General features: G+C 45.6%; 1 protein-coding gene across 2 annotated transcripts in view; it reads left to right on the top strand.

Annotated features, from left to right (window-relative positions):
* The first annotated feature begins 4,100 nt into the window (after positions 1 to 4,100).
* The window catches only part of LOC104559025 (vascular endothelial growth factor receptor kdr-like), a 130,012-nt gene continuing 112,518 nt past the window's right edge, over positions 4,101 to 21,594 (top strand). For both annotated transcript variants that reach the window (XM_010203820.2, XM_062006738.1), the window contains exon 1: positions 4,101 to 4,972. In XM_010203820.2, the coding sequence (XP_010202122.1) occupies positions 4,909 to 4,972 (64 nt within the window). In that variant the 5' untranslated portion in view covers positions 4,101 to 4,908. The remainder of the gene's footprint in view (positions 4,973 to 21,594) is intronic.

Here is a 21,594-nt window from a genome sequence, read left to right as displayed (position 1 = left end):
CCTTTCTTTCTGTTTTTTTCAAAACAAAGGAATAAGTAAGCAAACATGTCTGGAGAAGCTGAAGGAAACAGCCAAAGGACAGCCAATGGGTTTGTTGAACAGAGCACTCCTGTGAAACGTGAGAGTACAGTTTTCTGACCTAATTCAAGCCAGAGTCCTGAAGCCAGACCTTGCACACACAGGAGATCATCAAATTGCAGGCAAGGCATGGAGGGTGCTTTCTTTCCCTAGAAACTGCATCCCTAGCAGATGTGATTCCAAGCTGAGCCTTCCCACAGCAGCTCTGTTTTGATAACGTGCCATTTTCCAATGAAAAAAGATTTTCATCAAAAAGTTCCCCACCCTGTTTTTTTCACAGACTGCCAATGTTAACTTGTCTTTTGATCCCCAAGGGACTGGAGGATGTGTGTGCATAAAAGCCAGGCTGACCCGATTGTGGAGAGAGACACACCCAGGGATGGTTTGCAGCTCTCCTCAGGATGAAGGCAGCTACTGTTGGCAATGCTACTGTCTGGGTGAGGGGATGTGGGACTGGGGATGGACCATATGCCCTGGAAAACACTGGCTTTGCTTTTATTTACTGGCTTAGAGACCCACATGTAGCAAATATCTTGCCTGTCTTGGAGGTCAGCATAGGCTTCCAAGGCACTCTTGGAAGATCAAATAAATAGTTATAACCGAGTTCAGGAGACATGCACTGGTTTATCCCCAAACAATGCAGGAAACTGAAAGGCACAATTGCAACATCCTGTCTGTTTTCACTCCCTCTTCTGGGGGCTTGAATTTATAGGACATGGAAAGCTGTCCATCCAAAAGGAAAATGCTGAAGAGTTCCTTGATAGAGCACACTGCAGTGAAAATCTATGGGCCTGTCCACCCACTGTCCTCACCCTTCTTACTCACTGCCACCACCCTTCTCCTCTCCTACCAAAGACCACTAACACAGAAAAATGTCTTTCAATGCCTCTGGTCAGGACTGTCTCACCCCAGCTGATGAGAAAGGCTTTCTTTGCATCAAAGTGCCTCCACCTGAAAGCACAGGGCAGAAGTAGCCTTCTAAACTTGAGGCTTATTGGATAAATTTGTCTCTTTCCTCTGCTATTGTTGAAGGCAAACAGGCATCTGTCAAAGGTTTGTAAAGCAGGGGTTTGTTAAAACAGCTGGGATGAGTCAGCAGAGCCCACCTCTGCAGTCAGCAAGCAGGGCAGATCAGACACTCAGCATTCACACAGCTGTATTTAGGTGAGACACATTTCACCTTTGGCTAAGGCTACACATGGCACAAAGCAGATAATGCAGTTCCAGGCCTGTGATCAACAGACGAAGCAAAGCACTTCCCAGCTCTGGTATCATCCCCTGACAATGGAACAATTCATATCACCCTCTGTCAGGCCAGTGCCCTAAAGGATGGAAGATACTCCAAGGGATGGCCAGGCAAGTGGCAGGGTCAGCTTCTAATTAGTGCAGGTCTCACAGAGTGCACTGCCTCGGTCCTGCAAAACCACGCTGCTTGGTCCTAGCACTGCACATTTCACAAGGCCAAAACCCTGATATTCTGCCCAAATCCTTACAGGTTATTGCTTTCCATCCCAGTTGCCTAGTATTTCCACCAGCCATGGCAACGTTCGCTTCCTTGAGATGATTATTTTATTACAGTCACACTGATACAACTGCCAGGTGCCTCTGCAAAGCTAAAAGCATTTCATTAGGAAGTGAAATGACCTTTTCTAGCCCTGCTTCAATTCCCAGGAGTATTGTGAGGATAAGGTATTTGTTAATATTAGTAAGGAGCTCTGAGTTCCTCAGATGGAATAACTGTCAGGCAAAACAAGTTGTACTATTATGAAGAGGTTCTACTCCAGTTAGCAAATCGCTTTTCCCATCGGTATGAGCAGAACGTGCTGTTGTGTTGTGGAAGTCTGCTATGCTTTGGAAAAGGCCTAACAGGTTGCTACAGGTGTCAGAAGATGCTCAGGAACAAAACAGATCATTCTGACCACTGGATTTTTGATTTTGCATGTTTTGAGGGAGACAATAAAGGCTTAAAAATCATTCCCAGGATCAGCTGGCCAGGTTCCCACACTGAATTCCATACAAAACTACATACTAGAGGCACTTCACCTCAATTAAAAGACCAACTAAGTTTATCACCAGATAAAAGATGACCTGGGGCACTACACAAATATATGATTTGCTAGCAGCTGGTTGGCAACCAGAATTCCAGTGAATTCTGAAACACTTCCCTGTAAATCAAGATTAAACTACAGTTGTGTAATTAAGCCAGAAGTTCCCCTCTTCAGTTAAGCTTCCTATGAGATTGATCATTACTATTACCCATAACTCTTTAGAAGTCTGTTACTGCAACACAGATCTAGGGGAAGCTGGAGGTTCTAAGACATAGACATAGAAAATGCATTTGCCATTTTAAGAATAACCTGGGCAGTTCTACAAAAGTTGGCATTAACTGGTGACATTGTGTGATGCTGAGAGAAGTGTTCCCATTTAACACTGTGCAGGAGAAGTGATGCTTCTTGGTCATAAAACTATGAACCATTTGAGGCTGTCGTTCCAGTTTGGGAGATTTCTACCCCAGGTATCAATTCTGATCTGAAGTGCTCACTCTCCTTGCAGGACAACTCCCAGAACCGTACCTATGTCTCACTCTAAACATTTAGAGTTTAGAAGTGTACTAAAATGAGGCATGAAAACCTTTGTAATGCTCTGATCATAGTTCAGTTTCACTAAACCCCTTGATATCCACACAGTACAAGGTCTAATGCACCTGCTACATTCTTCTTCTTTTGGAAACGAGCTGAGCAAGAGTAACAAAGAGCTGCAAACAGACTCAGTCATTCAACCATGGGGACTGACAGAGCTTTACTAGAAGCCTGTAATAGGTCATTTAACCCCAGTATCTCACTTGTGTCATTATTTGGAATGATAATTTGTGCAGGAAGCTGTAGAGCTTCCGACACTCTCCCACTGACAGTATAGTGTATTGGTTTGTGTATGTTAAAAGGCATATAGCATATAGGCATATAGTACATGCATTGCAACAACATAGAAGAGCTCCCTCTCCATCACCTAAGTGCCAACCACATCTCCAGAAGCATCTCTTACCTGCAACAGCACCTCTCCCAGGATGCCTGACACTACCTAAGGACACTTTCAACCCTTGCAGCTGAGGCTGCACTGGCCCAGGAGGCACCTGAACCAGGAAAAGACTGTGCTCTCTCGGGGTGGAGGCAAAGGGGAAGCACCTGTGTGTCCCCTGCCAAAACCACAGTGTTTCCCATTACTGCAGGAATGCTCACCCCTGCTGAATCCTGCCTGGCATGGTCAGAGCACAGGCATGTGGACAGGCTGGAAGGCTCCATGTGTGGGTGGATGTGTCTACACCCAAGAGCCTGGAGATAATGCTCAGGTGACACAGAAGCAGCTGCTATGAGAAACCTGGGAGAGCTCAAGGAGGCAGCTGTGCTACAGAAACTATAATAACACCATCAGGGTTGCCTGAAATACTCTGTTTGAACAAGAAACTTTCTCTGTGCCCTGAGAGCAAGGGATGCATCATGGTGCCTGTCACAAGAAGGGAGGCAGCAGGGAGGTGGCATCCCATCAGGATACACTGAGTGGCATAAACAGAACCCCCAAACTGCTAAATAACTGAGGAGAGGTGAGGGGCAAGACAGAGCTCCTGCAAGACAGCCTGTTTCAGGTGCTGCCCCTCTGAGCTCCCCTTCCCTGTGCCCTGGAGCCAGGAGGGTGATGCCCACATTGGCACCTTGGCCACCTTCCCGCAGCTGGGGAGAGCAGGGGCAGGACTGAGGGGAGATGTTGCCACCTGATGCTCACACAGGTCCAGCTCTGCAGGGACAGGAGGTGCTGAGAGGCAGCAGGGGACAACTCCACGCATTTCTGTGCCCCGTCTCATGCAGCAGCAGCGGCAACAGGAAATCCAGGAGCTCAGTGAAGTGCCAGGGAGGGAGGGAGAGCGAGCGAAGTCCCCAGTCCCCTTCCTCGCCTGCTGACGTCTCTCCTTCCTCCTTTTTTTTTTTCTCCCTTCCCCTGTCCCTATAAAGAATCTCTGGCTTGCATCAAACTTCCCAGCGAAAGCAAACCAAAGCCAGAGGGGTGTGGGGAAAGGGAGAGAGAAGCACCTAAGGCGGGCTCTGGCCATGCCCAAGCCCCGCTGCGTGCCGGCCGCCTGTCCCGGGCGCCGCGGGGTCCCTCCCGGCAGGTAGCCAGGCTGGGGGCCGTGGGAACTCCCTCTCTCTCTCTCCTCTTGCCTTCCGAAACCCGCTGCACTTGAGAGATTTGTTCTTCTTCCCGATCTCTGCAAGCACCTGCACCTCCCTGGATAAATACATCTTAAAGAGGAAGCTTTTCGGTTCAGCCACCTTCTGGCAGGCTCCGGGCTGAGGGCTGCACGGAGCAGCCACGAGCTGACTGCAGGAAACTTTCTGCCAAACTTTTCTGGTGCTTCGCTTCGCTTTTTAACCCTTTGAGTTACTTTGCACCACCCAGGCGGGCTGAGGAGCTTTCTTCTCTCAGGCAGAGTTAACGCTCCCTCCCCAGGCACTTCACGAATTAAAAGAAGGGGAAAAGGAGGAATAAAGTTGTTGTGAAAACAGGAGAGGGAAATAAAGCTACAAACTTGTCATTCGAGAAGAAAGGAAAGAAAACAAGAACTGCAGCCCAAGGATGAAGCGGTGAATGGAAAGAACAATTTAACTGGAATCAACAAGTGGGAATTTCTGCACGCCTTGCTCTTTGCCTCCCTCCCTTCTCCAGCCCGCAGGCTTTCACAAACTTGTTGCTGGCAAGAAAACTTGTCCCCTGTTGCTGGATCTCTCCTCCTCCTGTGCCTCACAAGGGATATAGCGGGCACCAGCCCCCGCACCGGCCATGGTCCCCAGGCCCGGCATCGCCCTGGCTGTCTGTGCCCTTCAGGGGCTGCTCCTGATCCACGGTAAGACAACGCTCACACGTGGGTTCCTCACGCTGGGCTCACACCTGCCTGCTCCAGATGGTGTTGGGGGGGATGTGGGGAGATATGGGGGGGTCTGTGCAGCCCCCCCATAGGCTATCCTGCTGGTTTTGAGGAGGATAATGTTAGAGCTGTGTGGGTCCAGACAGTACAGCAATTGCTCACCTTCTCTTTGCTACCTCAGTTCTTACTCCTGTGCTGTTTCTCCACTCCTTCATCCTCCAGCACCCGTTACACCCTGCTGCAAAGGCACCATACCCCCTCCCTCAGAGCTACTCCCAATTGTCAGCGCTCTCATAAAAGGCAAGAGGCAGGTTAATGAGATTTAGAAGAGCTTTTCCATCTGCCATATGACTTTTCATCATCTCATTAAGTGTGAGGATTTTGCTGGATTGCTGTGCTGTTCATTCATGACACTGCAAACTGTGTAAGGGAGAGATGGTCTGTTATTTACTGGGGAATTCCTTCTGACACTAATGATGGTTTTGGGGTTTTTTAGTACAGAATGTGTCTTGCAGCACAAGAATGTTGCTTCTTTCAGAATATTATAATCTTTTCATAGCTCAATATCAAGAGGATAGCTTCTGGAAACACTATGAAGCATCACTGTCCTTGATTTTCTTGGATTCATTCAGGGATTTAATGTATTCCTTCTGCAGAAAGGAATTGATTGGCAAGCACTAGTCTCAGTGAATTTCACATATCCCCTACAGCACCTTTCCCACAGTTACCTACAGAAGAAATAGCTAAGCCTGAGGCTGTGCCCCAAAGGGCTTGTCCAGCTTTTCCAGGTAAAAATGAAGCAGCAAACCTTACTGGGAAAACTGGTAAGAAGGAGCCCCTCCCTCAGTGGGTAGCAGTGCCCAGGTTAACCCCAGAGAAAGCAGTTCCACAGCACACCAGACACCAGCACCCACCCCGTGGCAGCAGAGCTGAGCAGCCCTCAAAGGATCCCCCAACGTACTCCAGCACATGCACGAGCCTCAGCTCATTACCTCTCACATCTCAGCAGTCTGGAAAAGTTGCCTATAGAAGGCTTATTCACAGAAATTCAGTGTGATTTATACAAAGGCATCAATCACACCAGGCTTTCTTGGGTCAGAGAGAGATAACAAGTATTTTGGGGAAGGGAGAAGTGTCCAAGTGTTCCTGAGGCTCTGGGATGAAGTGGAGCACAGTGCAATGGTTACTGAAGAAGTGGCTGAACAGCCTGACTAGAGCTGCTATCCCACATTTCAGGGCTAACTTGGAACCTTACTTACCAGGTTATTCTCTTAATAATTTTGGCCCTAAGAACTTTGGAATTTGGTCCAGATTCACTATTACATCACTGACAGGCACAGAGAAGGCAGAGGGAAGGCAGTGTCTGCATCCTGTGACAAAGAAAGAAAGGCAGGCACACCGCTGACTGTCCCTGTAGGCAAAGGCTGATGATGGATTTGGAAGCAGCATTTTGGTTGTCAGACCTTTGTCCATCATTAGGAAAAGATAATATGTTAGCACAGTCTCTGTGTGCCCTAATTAGGCTGGGAGCCAAACTGACACAGGGCCAGGAAGTTGAAGGATTCTGGATAGCACTGATGTGATTGAGGTATTAACTCCTCAACCACCTTTCCTTCAAAATTCCTCTCCAGCAATGAATTCAATGAAACCTTGTTTGATCTCTCATGGCACAAGAGGTATAGATCTATTCTGCAGGCTGTAAGTGAAACCTCTGTGATCTTTTGGTCAAAATTAGGCAGAGCTGAGCTGAAGAGGCCGACTCTGATTCAAACCCAAACCATTTCATCTGCAGTGCAGGAAGAAAAATCCACAAAGGTGAAAGACATTCAGTATCTCAGGTGCTGAGTGAGGGCAGAGCAGCCACCCAGCCCAGCCATTCCTCCTGGTGTCCAAGTGAAAGGCAACTCTCTTAGCTCATACCTAACCTTAGCAAAGGAGTCCAAGTTCCCTCTCTCTCTGTATGTGCAGCTGATTGCAAGAGCTGTGTCCTGATCTGCTGCTGCTTTCCAAGGCTGCCTAGGTGTGCCATGGATGCCAGAGGACAGGAGTTAGCCATAGCTATGTGGTTCATCCAGAGCAAAGGATGGTTTCCTTCTGACAACTCCTAAGTCACTGGGTGCTTGCAGTCCTTGTGTGTGTTTAGCAGGGGGAAGACACCACACAAACATCATCCCAAGAATTTTCTGACATATTATAAAACACACCTTCAAAATACTTTGTCTTGACATTTCCTAGGATGGTTCTGCAAGTATCACAACATTTCTACTTTCTTTTTGCTGGCTACACAGCTTCTGTTCAACTCCTTGGGGTACTAGTTGGGGTCTTTCTGCTCAAAGCTTTGGATGGAGTAATTATTGTGCAGATGCCAAGAGCTGGCACATGTTTTAGGTATAGAGGGGGTTGATTAAAAAAACAGCCCTTTAAAAAACAATCTGCAAAGAACTTTTTGCACTGGCCAACACCTTATATTTTACATGACAAATTCAGGATCTTTTGCCTCCTGACATTGTCATCAAGTTTTTAATATATGAGCAATCCAAAGAACTGTTCAGGTATTGGAATAAACTCAGTGGTTTCAGTGATTTAATACTGGAAAGCTAACAAGGTTCAAGAACAAAAGTTAGGTCTTTGGAAATTAAAGCAAGTTTGAAAGTCAATTTCTTTGTTTATCTGTTTAATTTTGCAACCTGGAATATACTGGGATGGGCATTTTAGTTTGCAAACACACACATTTCAGCTATACCATGTACCAGTAGGTAAGTCAAAAGCTTTAGGAGCTCATACTCTCAACACTGTCCCATGGTCAGAGGTGTTAAGGGGATGGTCCTGCCTTTCTCTGAGGAAGTCAGGGCTGGCAAGTTAAGGATTGATTTGGTGTAATAGACCAAAAGTGTGTGTTTTGCTTGGTGTTATTCCTAAGCATTTGCTTTGCTGTAGGAAAATGTTCTAAAAAGCAGAAAAGACCTTTTTATTTAATATATACATGAGCCTCCTGCCTGAAGCTGCCACATTCAAAACCAACTGGAAACCTCTTCAAACTAATCCATCCATTTAAGCCAAGGAAAAAAAATGTCAAGTGTATCTGAATACCTCTAAAAACCATCGTGGAACCCCAAAGAACACTGGGAATACAAACCAGAGTGTTTGCTGCAGTTTTCCAAGGTCTGCTCATTTGGATCAATCTAAACAAGAGCTCTGAGGTACATTTGAGTTATCTCAGTCCTTTCATACTTTTCCTGAATGGTTCAGTTTATGGTGAAGTATTTGTACAACAGCTCAATCTACTTCAGTTTGAAGGAACACATCAAGTTGGGCTCAATATGTAATGTTTCTGTTGCTAGTGGGTTTATGCACAAGGGCAAAAGGTTTCCAAGCACAACAGGAGAATTCTTAGGTATAGTCTGTGTTTTTCCCAAGTTTATCTTCCCAACTGCAAAGCACATTTGGAAAGGGGGTGAAAATCTGCCTTATGCCATATACATTCAGAGCTGAAACACATCTTTTACTCTCAAAGACATTGGCAAAGTATATGCAGCAAACGTCACTTGATCAGCAGCAAAGGGCAGGATAAGCAAAGCAGCTGCTTTCAGTTTCTATTGCAAACCAGCTTTTGGGGCAGCAAAAGCAACTTGCCCTTTTAAAAACTGCATAGGAAGTTTCCAGGAGGCAGCATTTGACTTCCCAAGGGAGTATGAGAAGGACTCTGAGGCTTAGGCTGAACTTGACATGCTCAGTTTGATGTTTCCTCTGATCAGCCTTGCTCCACCTTTCCTTTTTGAGCTAAACCAGCCTGATGTCACTGGAATGGGAATTATGAGTGGAAGTAATTAAAAGATATCTGGAATATCTAAACAACAGCTAGGAATAAAATACATCTGTCCCTAGGGGTTTGCTTTAGAAACCAGCTGAGATGACTGCCAGGACACAGAGGCTTCTGAGTGTCAATCAAGACATTCCTGTTCCTCTTCCTCCACCTTTGGGCAGAGCATCCAACTGTATTCAGTCACAAGGACCAAAAAAATTGGCTACCTGTATAAGTTGGCATCAAATGTGTGTAACAGAGAACTCATCTCCTCACCAACTCAGGTCCTTCTTTAATTTTTCATTTTAAGGCCACAGAGAAAATGGTACAAGCTGCCAAAATCAACCAGCCAAGGTTATTATCTGGAAGTGGCATTTAATATGAGTGCATGCTTGAAGCTTGCCCCAGGGAGCAGAACTTTAGCAGAGAGAGCTTGCAATCATCAGAAGCAAGGCAAGATTAGAACCAATCATGTGAAGCAAGGTTTTCTGTATCAGAGGTGTGACCTTAGAGACTTGTCTATGAGCCACTTTGGGGAAGGAGGAAGGTTCAGAGAAGGTAGAGTCTGGTATCAGGAGGCTGTGAAGAGCAGGACTGAGGGCTGCCTGTTCTGTGCCAGCTCCTCACTGCCCAAGTGCTGAACATATTTGCAGGAGGAGCCCCAGCTCACCTGGAACCAGGTATGAACACAAATCCAGGCAACTCTTGTGACAGCTTTTACAAGCTGATCATATGTCCTGCATTCACCAATAACTAGAACACAAAAGAGGAAAGAACAATGGATCAAGGCTGAATCTGCTGTGATGGTATTTTCTTTGCCATACCTGAGACAGGGCTTGCAGCACATGCAGCCAGCCCTGGCACTACACACAGATACCTGAGTGTCCCTCTCAGCTCTGTGCTGTCAGAAGCTTTGGAAATGTAAGCAGTGAATTCACACACTAAGGGCAGCCAAGCTACTGCCCTGGGTAAATGTTAACTTTGACTAACAGTGTGATACAGCTATGCACTCTGATGGATTGGGGGTAAGTCTGTGGACTGCTTTTGAGGCAGTCCAATACCCTCATCTCCAAGTCCTTGGATTAGTCTGTCTTTACAGCACATACTTTTTGTCCTCACTACATCCTACATCCCTCTCCTGCTCCCCCTCCCTTTCCTGGATGTCTCCTAAACTCCCCTCAGGGCTCAGGATTCCTTGAATTTTTACATTAGAAAAAGCCAGGAGGAATTTCTCAGCTTTTCTATAACAAGAGTGTACACAGCCTCTCTCCCCTCTACCAAAATGAATTTTTGCCTTTAAAATTGTGCCTGGAGCAGAGACTTTGGTAAGCCACAGTGGGATTGCCTGAGACTGCAGCTGAATCTCTTGCTTTCTCCAAGCAGATGCATCAAATCTTCCTGCTGTAGTGAATTTTACAAGAGGCAATTTTTGCAAGCCTTCTGCCCCCAACATCTAGAATTGCACAAGAAGTCACAGCTAGTGCATGGGGGGCAGTATGTGGAACCAGTGTTCAGGGCTTTTGTTGTGGCTCTAAGCAGTAAAGCTTTTAGCACTGAGGAGTCCTTGACATTACTTGAGCAAGAAGGAAGGAACCTCATCTAACCCTTTGAATGATGAAAGGCTGAATGAGCCAGTTTTCCTTTGTGCCCTGCAGAGAATGGCAAAAGCATATGGTCCCCAAGATTTCAAAATTCAGCCAAAAACCAGGCTCAGGCCCAGAATGTAAAGGAAATATAGGGAGCTGCCTTCTATTTTCAGTTCATTTGCCTTTGTCTTCTGCATTTCCACATAGGTTTCCTTAGATCTTCCTGTGTTTTTCTCAACTGTGGGAACATGATTGCCAAGGAAGCAGAGAGGGGAGTTTTCAGCCCTGCTGGGATTGTTCTTGATTTGAGGGTCAAGGAAGTTTGACCTAGTCATTACCTGTTCCATTTTTTTACAAAATCACCATGCCTCTAAACCACCTCAGCCAAAATGTTTGCTTCCTTAGAGCCCACAGCTCAGAAACTGCACACCTTGAATCCTTCCTTACAGATCCACTAAGGTTAGTTTGCAGGAAAAGCACCAACCACCATGGGGCTACTTTGCCTGTTCCTCTATAGCTGGGAGTAAGATGGGACTGCTCGTAGGGATAGTCCATACAAAGACACAGAAGCAGCTCTTCTGTAAGGCATTCATCCTGTTTGCCATGAATTCATGTGTCATTAACTGAAATCAGTGCTGAGTACAATAATCTAGGGGTGAAAGCAATTTCCTTCCTGTCCCCAGGAGTTTGTGGCTGGTGATGTGAGCATAGGGCCTCCCAGAATCTCAGTTTTGATCCTTGATTCTCTCACAATTACAGAGAAGGGTTCACTTTGGCCCTTTGTAGCCACAGGCATCATCCCTGAAAGCTGATACTGAGCCTGTGTTTGCCCAGCTTGTGTAGGAATCAATGTTTCAGACCTTTAATGGGCAGATGCCTACTACAGTGTGTCCTCCAAGAGTTATATAAAGTGTTTTTCCCCTCTGGTTTATCACTTGCTCCTCCAGCTGCCTCAGGCTGGCTCCCCAAGGGGCCAGGACACAGGCCCACACAGTAGCATTTGGAAACCCTTCTTGTGGGCAATGCTAAGGACAATAAGCCTTCATAGAGGAAATGGCTGCTGGAAGAGATTGCCCAGAACCTCCAACAGGAAGACTTGTGTGAGTGTGTTTGAAAGAAGGGAAGTCAAGCACTATGGATTATCAGTTGCAGACCTCAAGGTCTGTGTCTTTCCTTGCAGAAGAATAAATCCCACAGGTGCTGTGTTGTCCAGCTCTGGGTCACTCAGTACATCCCCCACCTCCAGCCCCAGTCCCACTGCTGAATTAACACTGTCACTGCTAATTCACAAAGGTAAGGGACAGGGCTTCATGAGCATCCACTACTTAAAAGCACAGCTACTGCTTGGCTCCTTAACCCACGAGGGTTATCAGTAGAAATAATAAGGCAGTGCCCAAGTGTGGGGAGAAATGCTTTTCCCAGATCTCCTTCTGGATGTTAACGAGGCAAAGAAGTTTGCATCAGCTCTTGCAGCATGGCACAGCAGGATGGAGCTAAACAGCAAATTTGGCTGGTTAAAAGGGTTTTGTACTATTACAATTAAAGGATGATTCAAGTCAATCTAAACAATGATGTCACCCTGAGAACCTTTTAAGCACAACCTAAGCTGTTACAATGTGTGAAGCAGAGAGACTCCACTAACCTTTTGGCCTGCCACATTTTTTCCTCTACGAATGGATGATGTCTGGATTCTTCTCATTTTATGTTCATGCACATAGGACAAGCTTTGCTCTCAGTTACACAGGTTTAAAGCAGCAGCTTGGCTCAGGACAATAGGCTGTCTTTGAATTTGCCCTGGTGTGACTAAGAACACTTATTTTATTACAGTTATTTATGATTTTGTGGTAGAATCTGAGTGAGAAAAGGACTGACTGAAAGCTGCTCTCTCACTGCATGCTTTATAAAGGTAGAGGTTTTATTGCTCTTGATGGGGAAGCTTGATTTGTTTCAGCAGTGAAAATTCACTGTGGGAAAGCTAAGTAACCCTGTGATGCAGGAAAGCCGGTGTGTGGGCTCTGCACTGAGACTGCAGCAGCATCCAGTTGCATGAGGCAGTGCAACAACTGCTGTTCCTGAACACTCCTGTGTCCACTTGCACTTCACATTTATTTTGGCTTTAAAGATCCCACTCTGCTAAGGCTCCTGGAGGCTCTCATGCTTAAAACAACTTTCCTTCAGCCTTGGCAAATTTTCTGTCAAATAAGGATGGAGCAACAGCTATGGCAAGAGAACAGGGCTTGGCCCAATAGGAATTACCAGTGAGAGTAATTAATCCCCAGAATCTTATGTCAGCATGAACTGAGCTGAGCATGCATTGGGGAGGGATTCCCTGGGGCAGAGCCTCCTCTGGCTCTGATCTCAGTGTAGTTGGCCCATCTCACTTTGAAAGAGCCCTGCGTTTCTCACAGCTCATCATCCCACTCTGTTGATTTTTCCAAATGCACTGATACCATGGGTCTCTGGGAAAGTAAGGCTCAGCTGTTACTGTGAAGCCACTAATGATCCTGTTAATAGTTTTATTACTTAATCCACTGATATATCAGGTTCTGACTTCTCCAGAAAGGAGATAAAACAAGTCTTCAGAGTGACGTATTTATAGGTTTGGAATCGATCCGAGGTTTCCAGGCTGCGCTTGCATTTGGACTGCTTTCTCATAGCTCTCTCACTGAGTCAAATAAACATGGGTAGCTTCATTCTCTGGGTCAATTTGGGCAATATCACCCTGCCCTAATGAAAGAGAAGTGCAGGTCAAAACAGAAGACCCAATATGGCATGGCTCCTGGCATGAAGGGACTGTCTGGGCAAGGTGAGCTCAGGAAGACAGCAGGCCCCTGTCACGGGCTCCCCCCATCTGCCTCCACACAGTCTCATCCATTGCAGTCCCCATCAGCAATTTTTCTCATTACATTTGCAGGAGGATGTATGCAAGGCTGATTTTTTCTTCTTAGTATTCCTTAGATATATACTTAAAACAACCCCTTAGTATGGGATTATTCTCATTTATAGGCTTTTGGACAGAAAGAGTTGGTTGCCTGTATGCTGTGGCTTATATCAGAAGAACATTGATAGAATAGAAAGAACCTTAAAAGGATTTTTGGATTTCACAATATATTAATTGGCCTTTGATCTTTATATCAAGGATAAACATATTTGGTATGAATTAGCCATGTATTTTGCCTTTTTTATTGTCTACTTTGCATTGGAAATATACTGGTCAGACCTAAATGGTAAAATGCCATTATTCATTTAGCTTCATTAGATCATGAAGTAGTGTGCCTTCTTCTGGTTGCTAAAGTTGATTCCCATTGAATTTTGTGTACAACTAGGGTTGTTACAAAAAATCAGTTACTAACCTTCTTTTCCTAATGTACTATCCAGCATGTCAGAGCTGGTACACAGTATCATCTAGGGCAGGCAGCCACAAACAGGCACTACAACATCCCACAAGTCTACAAGCACAGACTAATGCTCCCAAGAGAAAGGTTCTCCTTTCCCACCCCAAGAATACCTACACAATTTGTTTGAACGTTCTTCAGGACACTGTCTTCAGCTTTCTGGAGAGTTTCTGACAGATGGACAAAAGAAAAGGAAAGGAGACAGTTTTGTCTGGGTATAGATCTGTTTCCATTTGCCAAACCTGTCCTGCACTGTGGAGAATACCAGGGCAGTAAAGCTGAAAATTCTGTGCTCAAAGTGGGATCAGTGGAAAAGCCAAAGCTGAGCTAGTTTTGTTTTTCATGGAGTTTGAATAGCTGCTGTTCAAGGCCGTTTGCTCTTCCACTGCACAACCCCACAGGATCACTGTACTTTAAAACACTAATGTAGACTTTTAAACCCTACATGGGTTTGTGGTCTGGTGTTGAGCAACACAACCTTGACATTGTGTCTTTCTGTCTACCTGTGTCCAGGACATCCCTCAGACTGACCACTTGACCTAAAAATGTTGGTCTCAACACCTTCCTAACTGAAATGTTCATGTTAAAATCTTGTTTTCAAGATAGTTTACATTAAAAAGATCAAGGAGTCTTTCAGAAACAGGCAGCTCTTGCTTGGGAGAATAGGAAGAATCATAGTAAGAAAAATGACTGGGTAGAATCTATTTGGCCAGAAGTATGACACAGAGCTGACAGCACGAGTCTCTGAGGAGCATAAATCAGCTCCATTTGCAAAGTTAACTAGTTGCTCCAGGGTCTGCAAGTGCTCTGGGCAGCTGGTGTTGCCTGTACAGTACTGTAGAATGTCTTTTAGGGGTTGGTTTGCTGCACTGAGAAAGCCACCAAAGGTTTTCTCCTTGTACAGAGAGAGGATAGGAGGATGTGCATTCAAATAGCAATGGTGCTATCACTACCCTTTCTCCTCAGGTGGCTTCTTCTTTCCTGGGTCACACCTAGTGTGACCACACTTTGTAACTGATAAGATAGCAACCACCTTAAGGATGAACTAGTCCTTTTCCTCAACAAAAGGCCAAGTGTAATCTTTAATCCAGAGTCCAATGTTTGACAATCTGTATGAGGGAAACACTGAAGGCTTTATTCTCTGACTCTGGGATTGCTGTTGCAGGAGCTGGACATTTCTGATACAGTGGTTAAACTCTTCCTATGCATTTCTTTTGCATCCTTGGAGCAGCAATGATAGTTAATATTGCCATCATTAAAAACATCACCATTATGGCTCAGGATAAACAATATTTCTGATCTTGTCTGTTGTCATCATACACAGTCTCCTTAAATTTAGAGCTAGGCTAACCAGACATAAAAAAGAGACAATAAAAGGGGTCAAAGAGCATCATTAGCAGAGCACACAACAGCCTAATTCCTTTAGTCATCTTTCCTGTTTTAAAGTCTTTCTGCTTATCTGGGTTCTGCTCTTGCCATCTGCTAGTAGTGAAAGCAAAGTAGTGCCACTTGGGTGTGGTGGGATGTCAGGAGGTATCTCATACACTGATCTCCCTCCAGTGTATATGACAAAGGAATTGAGAAGAATCCTCAGCATATGCAGGGCAAAGGTCTCTCTCCTGCTCTTTCATTTAATGGTTGAAGTGATGTCCTTTAGAGTGTATTGTACTGCCAGCTTGGCAAGGCTGTCTTTTTGTTTTGATTCTATATTGTTCTAAGTTAAATAGTAGGAAAAGAGAAATCTCTGCCACCATAACATTCTCTTATAGGTCTATTCATTATAGGTCCCCAGAGGAAACTGAGAGTTCTCCTGGACAATGGGCTGATATACAAACGAGCATACATTAACTTTCTGTGGTTGTATAGTTGACCTGGACTGCATTTCCTTTACATTCTTAGGACCATGAATTCATGCATGATTTAGTTTGATGTCTTCTCTTGCCATGAACTGCTGTCTTGTTAGACATACTGAACATCAAGCAGCAAAGGCCTGAAGTGGACGTGCTTCAGGCAGAGTGGTGGAGTGTCAGGTGATGATTTTGGAGGGAGTGGGAGGGCCAGGAGCAGAGACCAGGGCAAGTCTGTGGGGGTTTGGCTCAGATGGGTGTGGAATACTGAGGTGGCTGCTGGCCAGAGGCCATGCTCCAAACCAACAAGGATGTCAGGTGGGTTGGACATAAGCCATGATGCCTAATTAACACAACTTTGGTCCCCTGCCCTTTGATAAACATCTTGGGGAACTCACCTGGGGCACATCTGCAATGGCTTTGGCAGCACTAAATCGAGAACAGGGGCTGCAGCAGGGTATGACACAGGAACAGCCCAAGCCTTGAGATGGGAAATGGATGATGCAATTAGAGCTGTGTTCACTGCACTAACTAGTGTTGACCACAGCTCAGTGGCTGCATGAACTGTACTCTTCAGTTTGTAGATATCCACTCAGAGCTCTTTGCACACTTTGGCAATGCATTCCTCTCTCCTGCACAGGTATGTTTTCTGCTGTTGTACCTCTGCCCTTCTGTAAATCAGGGAGATTAGCACTTCCCTTTCTCCCTGGAGGGATGAGGCGATAAATGTTTTGAAGAGAAAAAGCAGCTCAGGAGCTGCAGTAGATTTGCTTCATCTTTCACTTCCATCACCAGAGAAAAAGCCCTTTGAAACTACAGAGATACTGAAGCACTTAAGGTTGTAAGGATGAGGACTGGGATACCATGATAGTCTTGGCTTGAACTGTCAGAAATTAATCTCTCTCCTGTCCTCCAGACTCCTCAGAACTTGGGTTTGGCTGTTGCTCTTTTGCACTGACATGCTATGGGCTCATCTGCTTTGCATAGGAACAGAGTCAAGAAGATGAGAAAGATTAGAGACTAGATCAGTCATTGTTGCCCTGCCTTCTGTAAATAGCCTTGCACAGTCTCAAGAGCTTCTGACATGCTGCCTGTGCCATCTAAAAGGCCTGTGTGACACACCACTCCCTGCTAAGGCTGACTTCATCCTACTGACTACATCCTTCTGACTACATCCTGGGTACCATCAGGTGCAGGGCAGTGACCATAGGGTTTGCAAGGCTGAGTTTTCACGAATCTCCCTGTCCACACATATGCAGCAGCTTGCATTCCCTCAAAGGAATAATGAAGTGCTCACATACACACACATATGTGTGTACAAATGGGTGCAGCATCACTCTGATTGTGTCTGTATACCCAAAACCCCCCTCCTGGTTTTTGTTCTGACTGTGTCTTCTGGCACAGAGAAATTTGCAAGGCTCATTTTCAGCTCCTGTCTAATGGATTCCCCTGCTGAGTGTCTGTTACAGTTAAAAGATTCCAGATTGAGAGTTTGTTCTCATCTCCCCTGTGCACATCTATGTTGGAGGTGCTTCTTGGAGAGCTGGTTAATGAGCTCGGAGTGCGTCTGAGTGCTTGTGCTGACATTAAGGAGGAGTTTCCCCTCCTCCTTAGAGGAAGGCAGCCCTCACACCCTTATAACCCATTTTTTCCCCCTTCTGCTTTCAACTCAGTGGAAAAAAGGTGATTATAGGTATCAGACTGCACAAGGGAATATTGGATTTATCAACATTGAGGAGCAAGAGGAGAAATTCTTCTCACTAGGAGCAAACTGGTCCTGGAGGCTGCAGGCTTTTGGGGAGGAGGAGAACTGCAGTTGAGCAGCATGCAGCAAAGGTTCAAAATACACTTTACTCTCCCCCTTGCCCATGTGCTTGCCCCACTAGCCCCCCTCAGAGGAGAGGGCACTGCTATTCACAGCAGATATTCACTAGTGCCTTTCCCTGGACAATCCTGCAGCTCTGCACAGAACTTGGAGCCAATTTATTTGAGCTCTAATTCCTGCTGTGCTGCAGGCTTCCTGTATGACCTTAAGTAAGATACTTATCTGTCTTCAGTTTCCAGCAGTATATAATAGCAATTACTTACCAATCTCACAAACATGTTGCAAGGTTAAATCCCTTTGTAAGCCACCTCACAACTAATCTTCAAATGCAGACTGTTATGGTTATTATTGCCATTTTAGCACTGACTTTGCCCAGAATGAATGTTCTGCTACGACACCTGCACCCATCCAAAGTTACAGCTAAGGTTTAAGAATCAGTTTCCACAAAATATTTTCTTATCTTTGGATATGGTTAAATTGGGTATTCATCCCCAAAGGTGGTGGTAGGGTTAGGATTAGGGTTGGGGTTAGGAGAGAGAGAGTGAGTGGGGTTGTGAAGTCAATAGTGCAGAAAGATACCCCAGGAACCAAAATCATACAATCATTGAATAATTTTGGTTGGAAACACCCTTTAAGCTCCTGGAGTCCCAGCCCACCCTCACCCTGCCATGGCTTTGCATTATCTCCAGGGCTGGGGACTCTCCCACCTCCCTGGGCAGCCTGGCACAGGGGCTGACAACCCTCTCAGGGAAACAGCTCTGCCTCAGCTCTAATCTAAACATCCCCTGGGGCAACTTAAGCCCATTGCCTCTTGTCCTGTCATTCATTACTTGAAATCAGAGACTGATCCCCCAGCTCCCTGCAGCCTCCTGTCAGGGAGTGTCAGAGAGGGCTCCTGTCTGCCCTCAGCCTCCTCTTCTCCAGGCTCAACACCTCCATTCCCTCAGCCCCTCCCCAGCACCCTTGTGCTCCAGCCCCTTCCCAGCTCTGTGCCCGACTCTGGCCACGCTGCAGCCCCTCAGTGTCCCTGTGGCAGTGAGTGAGGGGCCCAGCACTGAACACAGTCCTTGATCTGCAGCCTCACCAGTGTCACTTGAAGCTCTGTGTGGTGGTTTCTGGAGGGTGAGGAAGCTATCAAAGCATAGTGACTATGGTGAGGGAGAAGTCTGCCTCATAGAATGACTGCCACTCCCTTTATCAGTGCTGAAAGATCAGTGATGGAGGGGTTTATGGATGATGATTGTAATGAATTCCTCTCTTAATGGAACAAAGTATGTTTGTGAAGCCAGAAAAAGCTACTAAACACTCAGCACTCATTCAGCCACTGCCTTGGATACACATGGCCACGTAGTAAAGCAATCTAAAAAATATCAAATCATTGAAGAGGTAGAAAGTTGATCTTTACCCTCAGGCTAAGTTAGAATTACAATTGCTCTAATCTCTTACCAAGTGATTTCTCTCACTTAAAAGGGAACAGCATAAATGAGTTTTCACTGGAATATGCTATTGTGGCATTTTAATTAAGATGAAAACATAGAGGTAAAACAGAATACCTGGGCTTTAGCAGTTTTCATGGCTATTTTTCTATTTGTCAGCTGGGACAATCCATTTGCTGTGTGAGCTGCAGTGCTAAGGGTACAGTATCTTTATGCTTGAGAGCAATATATTCCCAAGCATGTTGTCTTTGGCATGGCCAATATTTTATCTGCCAGACTCAATATTAATGAAAAATTCCTGAAAAATTCCACATTTCAACACAGCAACACTCTGATGGGAATACCAAACTCTTCTGACCTCCTTCAAAAGCAGATAGCAGGCAGGGTATAAAATAGGGTAGTATTCCAGACCCCTCCCATCCCGGACTTTGTGCTAAGTTTGTGATGCTTACCTGCCTTTATAAGTGATACTAACATTATCAGGTTGTGCAATCCCCATAGTGCCTGCACCCAAAATCAGCATTTCTTGGAACAGACATGCATGCAGTCAGAAACACTGGGCATTGCCTTCTACTTTGGTGCACAGCAGTCTCATCTCTTTGAAACAGGCACAGTGATGCAGCATCTTTATAATGAGAACATTATGAAGTCTGTATAGTGGTGAGTTTCTCCTGGGACAATGCTGGTGAAGTTATGAGTCCTTTTGGCATCAGGGGGTGGGGATTTTTGTGATCCATTACAGTCAATGTTAGCTTAAATGTTTTATAATATATGAGCTCCTCTCCTCATTGCATCAGACAGTCTGGAAAACTGAGGTCAAGCAAATAAGGCTGTGAAATCAAAGCCCAGTCATGAGTAAGGTGCCTTTAAATCACTGTCTCTGACTGCAAAGGGACAGTGCAGGGAAATGGAAGGAACTAGTTTACTTGATTTGCATGAATTGCATTCACACAGCTAGGCACTGTTGTCAGCAGGATAGTACTAGAGGTTGACTGGCATATGGGCTGTGCCACAATGAAATTGCTGACTTGAACAAGAGAAGAGCAACCCTGAATTTCTCCTTCAGGCCCTTCACTTATGGCTTGCAGAGCCAGACCATCCTTGGTGCTCTGAAAAGGATTCTTGGCAAGGCAGTTCCCATGATGTGGGCAGGACAGGGAAGCCAGAGCTGTGGGAATTATGAAAGGTCCCAATGCAGGAAAGAGAGGCCATTCTCAGGAGATCTTGTAACAAAGCTCAGAATGAGTAAGTCACTCGTGAGCTTGTCAATGAGCAGGGAAAAGCCCCTGTATATAGCCTCTCCACAGACTGTCCCACCACTGAAACCTTTCTGTTGCACTCACACTTTGTGGTCCAGGACACAAAGGGCAAAGGAAAATCAAGACTTACAATTAACAGACATCCAAAGTTAGCTTATTGCACACATCCACACTGGACAAAGGCAGATCAAGCAGTGTCATTTATCCTCCCCCTGTTGTCATAGTCCCTGATAGCTAGCGTCTGCTATCAACAACTATCTGTCATGCCCCAGAGACAGCAGAGAGCCTGACAGCACACAGATAAGAGCAGGTGCTAATTTGATGCTGTGGTCCAGCACATAGACACAATGCTGACTAAATGCTCTGCTTCTAGCCCCTGGAAGGTTCTCTCCTGCCAAATTCTCCCCTCCTTTGGAAGCTTAAATGGCAGTTGCTCAGTGAGAGCACATCACATTCCACCTGTGCAGACAAGATCTTTGACATGCTCACACTCTGAGCTGCTCCCTTTATTTCAGTTTTAAAGGGGATGCAAAGGGAAAGACAGGTTCTTGCCAATCACAGATTTGCCTAAATATTTATCTCTGCAAAAAAACAGTTTCATTTCTGGATTTAGCCCAGGGCTGATTCTGATGAGACACATCAAACACAATGTACACGAGTCAGGGACAGCACATCTGGCATTGCCTGTATGCTGTAGGAATATAAATAACAGAGCCAGTAAACTCCAGCTGGTGAGTTATTTGTACTGCAACAAGGCTGTCAGCTTTCTAATATCACCCCCCAGTGAGAAGAGGGTGCCATGAATCCCTTGGGGGTGCTCTGTGCTTCCCTGTTGGCATGTGTCTTTCTTTTTCCATGAGAAGACTAAAAAGCAAAGAATCATAAACATTTTCTTTTGCAAATGATTTGCAAATGATTTGCAAGAGGGCTGCAGAGAGTGGCAGGCCAAGCCACCAGGGCTGCCAGCATTGAGAACACGAGGATATTTTATTTTTGGAAGTATCTGATACAAATGTTCTTTTCCTGGAAAGATTCCTTCTCCTGCCTGCCTCCCCTACCTCCCTCAGACTGCTGCTGCCAACATTTCTGTTGCAATTTCCTTGCTCCCAGCCATTTCCTACTATAGATTTCCCTCCCCTCTCTCCTGGAGCTGATGGTCCAGGTTGCACCCTGCACTGTTCTGCTGGCCTGGAAGGAGGTAAATCATAAAATCAGATAATTGTTTGGGTTGGAAAAGATCTTTAAGGTCATCAAAGTAAACCATTAACCCAATGCTGCCACAGACACTATGAATCCATGTCTCATGCTGCCCTGTGCAGAGGCACCCAGTGCTGCTGGATATGTCAGTGAGCAACCCTGGAGGCTTCCAGCTCATACTATGGAAGGGCAGAAGCATCCCAGAGGTGCCCTGGATCTGCCAGCCCTGGGAGGACATCCCAGATAACCATGTG

The sequence above is a fragment of the Colius striatus genome, chromosome 13 (assembly GCF_028858725.1).
Source record: "Colius striatus isolate bColStr4 chromosome 13, bColStr4.1.hap1, whole genome shotgun sequence".
Taxonomy (NCBI): domain Eukaryota; kingdom Metazoa; phylum Chordata; class Aves; order Coliiformes; family Coliidae; genus Colius; species Colius striatus.
This window is presented reverse-complemented; position numbering and strand designations above follow the sequence as displayed.